Consider the following 6,000-nt stretch of genomic DNA (forward strand, 5'->3'; position numbering starts at 1 on the left):
CTACGGTGTGATACCCACATTTTTTTCAGTTGTCTACCATGTTGATGATGCAAAAAACCGTCATTAGAAAGGAAACCTCCATCGTCGATGATTTTTACATGTTATATATCTTTTTGTAGTCTGGGTAGCTCCAGTTGTTGCACCGTGCTCATGAGTTAAGAGATGCAAAACATTTCTTAAATCATCTCCACCTTAGTATCTAGTCAAGATGAGGCTGTGAAAGAATTTGCCTAGGATCATGATGCTTAAATATGTTTTGTTTCAGTGTAACTGCAGAGAAATGGGTTCCCATAATAGAGGTACCTGTAAGCAATGTTAAGGGTTTCTTGGAGAAGAAGAAGCATGAGGGGTATTCTATCATGGGTTTAGAGCAAACTGCAAACAGTGTTGCTCTTGATCAATATGTCTTTCCCAGAAAGACGGTAAACAGAACTATCTTGTTCATTTTATTTTCTAATTCTCGTGGTATTAATTCCCTATCGAACGAATAAGTTGTAAATCATTGAAATTGTTATTTTGCAATATTTGAGAATCTTGGAATTACTCTAATCATCAGAACTTGCTAAGAATAGCCTAGAAGTCACTAGTTCAAATTTTGCAATTGTGTAATTTTCATAAGATTTTCTTATATTTTATCGTTATTGAAGGGTATTTTGGACATTTTGTCATACCCTTCTATTCTACTATAAATATAAGATTCTTAAAATTTTATTGGACGGATCATAAACTTTCTTGAGCTAATTTCTCTCTTATCAATCAGCAGTAACATATGATCTCTTGAATCCTACAGGTTCTGGTTCTTGGTCGAGAAAAGGAGGGTATTCCGGTAGAGTTGATTCATATGCTGGATGCTTGCATCGAAATCCCCCAGTTAGGCGTTGTAAGATCGCTCAACGTCCATGTCAGCGGTGCCATCGCCCTCTGGGAGTATACTCGGCAGCAAAGATCATCATGATACAACTGTTACTGAAATTCGATAAAAAAGAAACAGTTTTTGATGCAAAGAAATAGATTAATTGGTATTGCCTGTCACAGAGCATGATGATGGAAACACATTCATGGGCAAATTATTACATCTTCTTTATGAAGATTACAGTTGTGGATAGCCTGAATTGAAATTGTCACATTAATGATGGATCTACCTATATTTTTGTATTGTTGCCATCACTCTTGAGAGAAATGTATTTGTATTCTTCTTCTTCTTGTCTTTGTTGAACTTGAACATTTTTGGAGTTAAGGAATTCCATTGGAAGCAAGCCTGATGCATCTTCACCTTTTGCTCTTTTTGATTGTGAATTATCTACCAAAGTAAAGATCATATCTAAATTACAAAACTAACCCCTTCAAGCATTATTGCAGGAAGATGAAGATGAAGAAAGATCAAGTAAGAGAAGATATGAGCTGTGGCAGTTTTCACTTTCTGGTAAGCAAGCTGTTGGTTGAAAAGCTAGTTGTCGAATAATAGTTGATAACTTAGATGACAATGTAAATGACCTTAAAAGACATGTTGGAAAATTAGTCAATTCTAACATACGAGGGGCATAATTAGAAAGAAAAAAGAAGTGAAAAGACCCAGGAGCTTTTTGAAAAGCTGTATGAAGTAGCTTTGCAAAAAAAACTAGTGTATGAGCTAATTTATAGATTATGAAACGGGATATTTTTTTTCAATGAACTTAAAAATAAGCTAGCTTATGATTGTCAAGTATAACTGTAGTATGCTTTCTGTACATAAACCTTTGAAGCTTGTTCAAAGATTTGATGGATTTCACTGATTTTGGTTTCTTTTTGAAAATAAGTTTTGATTGATGAGTCACCTGAGCAGGAGGTTGTTGCTGATCCCTTTTTGTGGAAGCTACTACTAAAGGCTTTGGTTGATGGGATTTTGCAAAATCTCGAAGGCGGTTGGAGTAGCTAAGAAGCTCAGATCTCCTATTATACCCTCCACCGTTCTTTGACCGGTCAATCTGGAAGTGGTGGTGGTGGTGGTGGTGGTGGTGATGGTGGTGATGCTGGTGGTTCTCATGCTGATTATTCTTATTAGTTCTTGACGATCCTCTCTTTGTTGGCTTCTCCACATAAACTGCTACCAACACAGGCTTCTTCTTGAAGCATGATGCCTGCAATTCCAGTTTAGACACTCAGAGAGAGAATGATATACAGAGAGAAAGAGTGAGAGATGTACCATATTGCTTCACCCTTTCTAAGCAAAAAAGATTGATATATATATATATATATATATAGAGAGAGAGAGAGAGAGAGAGAGAGAGAGAGAGTGTATGTGAATGAATGCAATGCAGGCCAAGAAAGGCAAGGTTGCATGAAATCTTTGGATTGACCGATAGGGAAACAATGCAAATAACGTCCAAAGAAGTTATCAACATATTGAAAGCTATGTTGGGAGCACCATTTACTTTAACAACACATGTTCAAAGTACAAACATTTATTTGGTTAAATATGAAGGTGGAGGTTCAAACGAGAACAACTTCATTTTACGAGAACGCGTGAACATTCTTATCCCATGTGATAATATGCATGAGGGGACCTGGTGATATGCGGAAGACGTGTTCTACGACTTAGGTCGCACCAAAGGTTGTCTACGTCTATGATTTAGCATCATATGTGATGGTTTTGATGGATTATAATATCATATGAACACCCTTATCACATGTGAGGGGGCTTAGTGGTGTAAGGGTGACTTGGCCTGTAACCAAGATCGCACCAAAAATCGTCCGCATTTCTGATTTAGGATCACATGTGTATCATATGTGATGGAATAATAGTATCACATATGATTGTCTATGATAAAATGGTGTTCTAGAGTTCTCGTAAAATAAAGGTGTTCTCATTTGAACCCTTACCTAAATATGAAATGGACATGAATTGAACTGGGCAATAATTTGAAGGGACTGTTTACTTTAGATGAGCTTAGTGGTCTAGGTAGCTTATTCGTTAAGCCAAAATGGCTATGCGGAATAGGCCAGGATCCGTCATTTGTCACCATTAAGCCATCTTAAACAAATTTAATATCCCAGAAGTAATCCAACCCTCTCTTTTTACTTCATTCAAATGCATCAGTCTCCTATCTGAGTTCCTTAAACAAACAAATTTACTAAATAGATAACTTAACTCATACAAGGTTTAATGAAAAAGGTAAACAACCTTCAAGTCCTAAACGAATTATGAAATGGATTATCGACTCACTTGAGAATCAGTTGATTTGTATGAAAATCAGTTGAATCGCTTGAAAATCATGAAAATTGGATACATGTGTTTCTTGCTTTGCTATAACTTTTCTTAATGAGTTATGACGGTGAAAAATAATATTTTATACAGTACGAACCCACAACCTAGTGAATGGCAGTTGTCATTCTTTAACCTTCATCGTAAATATGTTCATTACAACTTAATGAACAAGTTTGTTAGCTAGTTCGTACTAAAATCATACCATTTGTTACCAGGATTTCAAAATCCGTGATACGAAAAAAAGACAGAGATGTGATTGTGAGACCGTATTATTATTTCTGTAACTGTTTGTAAAAAGTTTCTGTAAATATTTCGGAAATAACTTGTAGATACATCGTAAACAGTTTGTATCATTTCATAAACAATCCATAAATGCATCATAAACGCTTTGTAACAATTTGCATATAGTTCCATCAAAAATTTGTAACAGTGATGGCATGATTCACATGTGAATCATGCTATAAAGCTTGTTCAATTTACCTTTTCACTATAAGAGTTCCATCTGTGAACAAGAAATTACACCACAAATTAGATCATTCAACCACATTTCAACACGGGTCTTTACGAAAACAATCTCTACTTTTTTTTCCGTAAAGACGCATCTTACTTTTCAGTTTTGTCTGAACGATTACTATGAGATAGAGCACGAAAAATAGATTTTGGCTGATTCAACTAATAAGACATTGGAACAACTACAAGATTACAAAACGTAAAACTATAAATTCTGAACCGATAACCATGTTGAGAAACAACAACTGTTACGTAAATAAGACATCTGGTTATTTTTTGCAAACTAGCTGTTACGTTAGTTGTTAGCTGATAAGTTTGGCAATAAACTGAAAAACTAGTCGACAAGTTTGACGACAACGTAAACAGGTCTACGATTCAAAGACTAGTTTATTACTTGTCAAAGGAGACTTTCATGTTTATAGAACTTGAGATGTGATCCAAATTTCTAACAAATTAAACCTGCACAATTCAACTTTAAAAAGGCAGAAATCTTGATTCTTGACCAACAAATTTGGATCATTTTCTTGAAACGAAAGGCTCGGAGGCTTGTTTTATCGATCATTCTTTCTTCTGCTCCTGCCAAGTCGCTTGCCACTGTTTGTCGTAATACGTAGTCTCTTCAACCAGTTTTTTCAAATTATCCAAATCTTCGTTCTTTCGAATAAGCAAAACACCAGAAACTGCTACAAAAAGAAGTGTTTTACATAAGAAATTCCCCGTTTGATCAACTAGACCAACCCCAGTTAAGCTATCAACAAAGTAAGCCATGAAGAACCCTATCATCGCAGCCCGACCTGCACAAAAATGATCAAAAATAACAGTAAGATCAAGGTTGATCAAATTTGGTTAATTTTGTTGTTTTCGGTTTTGAATAAAAGAGAAATGATGAGCAAACCATTGAGTAGTTCAGCTTCAGGGAGATGAAACCTCTTCATCCATGCCCACCAAGGAATAATGGAGGTGTCGAAAACTACAGGGAAGTCGTTATTGGACGATTCGGGGTTGATTTCGAGCCATTTCCTCCTTTTAACCTCTGTAAAATGTTCACAAGAGTTAGCTACTGTTTGCTTTTCTAAGAGGTGTCGAACTCTTAAGTTTTATTTCACTTCTTATAAACAGAATCAATAAGACTCTTTGTTTTTGTAACCCTTAAACCCTAAACCACAAGGGTGGTGCCCGGTTGGTTTGAACTTGGCTTTACTTGTCAAAAGTACCAGAAGATCCCAGGTCAAATCCAAAAGGTCCCAGGTCAAATCCAAGAAATCCCAGATCAGATCTGAGGAATAAAAATCCCTTGTAGCCAGGCTCTTTACAAAACAGATGGTCGCAGGCTAGCATAGTTGGTTGGAGTTAATAAAAAAAACAGAAATGCCACACAGTTTCCCACATAATCAAATTAACAATTCAATAAAAAATATTGGCAAAATTAGGTTTACAGAAAATGGAATTATAACTTTTTAGACACACTCGAAGAAGAAGCTCACCAGCATCAATAACAGCATCCCAATCAGTAGCTCCACCGTTCTGAAACTGCTTCAAATCCCAAGTCCCAGAAACCCATTTGGGATCTTCGAATTTCACCGCCGCATCCTCCAGGGAAGCCGCCGTTGGACCTCCGTTTCCGAGCGGATCCTCCTCTGGTTCAGAGTCTTTCTTCTCGTTTTCAACAATGGCGAATCCAGACCCATTTTCAATAGCTCTAACTGAGACGAAAAGGAGGTCTCTTTTGGGGTTTAGAGAGAGAAATGAGTGGATTGGGAGATGGGTCTTGGAGTAAGGAGAGAGAGAAGGAAAATGTGGTGTTGAAGAGTACAACGCCATTGATGACATAGAAGAAAGCTCAGAGGAGAATGGTCTGAACCGCGAGGGTGAGAGTGGAAGAAGGTGAATTTGGAGAAAAGGCCTGAATAAAGGATGGAGTTTGAGCTGAACACAGAAGTAAATTGTACAAAGTAACTTGCGGGTGTTCTGATTGTTTATAAAAATAATTTATTGACTTATTTTAATATGACATCGAAAATAAACACTTTTGAGTATTTAAATAAATAATTTATATCGGTATCAAACCAGTAATATGAAGTTTTTGAAAAAGTTAAACTCTTTTGACTTATAATAAATTGATAAGTATTTTTGTAGAATAACATTGTTTCAAATAAACAACCTCAAACACCCCAATAAAATATTCAAGCTTTTAGCGAAAATCCAACAAAACTTCTATGCTAAAAAACGATCCCTCACATTATTTA

At 36.1% G+C, this 6,000-nt stretch overlaps 2 protein-coding genes across 4 annotated transcripts in view; one reads left to right on the forward strand and one right to left on the reverse strand.

Annotated features, from left to right (window-relative positions):
• The window catches only part of LOC112522227, a 29,850-nt gene extending 27,700 nt beyond the window's left edge, over positions 1-2,150 (forward strand). For all 3 annotated transcript variants that reach the window (XM_025131324.1, XM_025131325.1, XM_025131326.1), the window contains 2 exons: positions 266-422; positions 791-2,150. In XM_025131324.1, coding sequence (XP_024987092.1) covers positions 266-422; positions 791-955 — 322 coding nt within the window. In that variant the 3' untranslated portion in view covers positions 956-2,150. The remainder of the gene's footprint in view (positions 1-265; positions 423-790) is intronic.
• Positions 2,151-4,119: 1,969 nt separating this feature from the next.
• On the reverse strand, positions 4,120-5,673 carry LOC112521523 (light-harvesting complex-like protein 3 isotype 2, chloroplastic). Its single transcript, XM_025130433.1, has 3 exons — positions 5,239-5,673; positions 4,650-4,787; positions 4,120-4,548 (listed from the first exon to the last, which is right to left on the reverse strand). Exons 1-3 carry the CDS (start codon positions 5,582-5,584, stop codon positions 4,313-4,315), a joined length of 720 nt encoding a protein of 239 aa, XP_024986201.1. The 5' UTR covers positions 5,585-5,673; the 3' UTR covers positions 4,120-4,312.
• Positions 5,674-6,000: the final 327 nt, after the last annotated feature.

This window comes from Cynara cardunculus, assembly GCF_001531365.2.
Source record: "Cynara cardunculus var. scolymus isolate 2C chromosome LG 11, CcrdV1, whole genome shotgun sequence".
Classification (NCBI taxonomy): domain Eukaryota; kingdom Viridiplantae; phylum Streptophyta; class Magnoliopsida; order Asterales; family Asteraceae; genus Cynara; species Cynara cardunculus.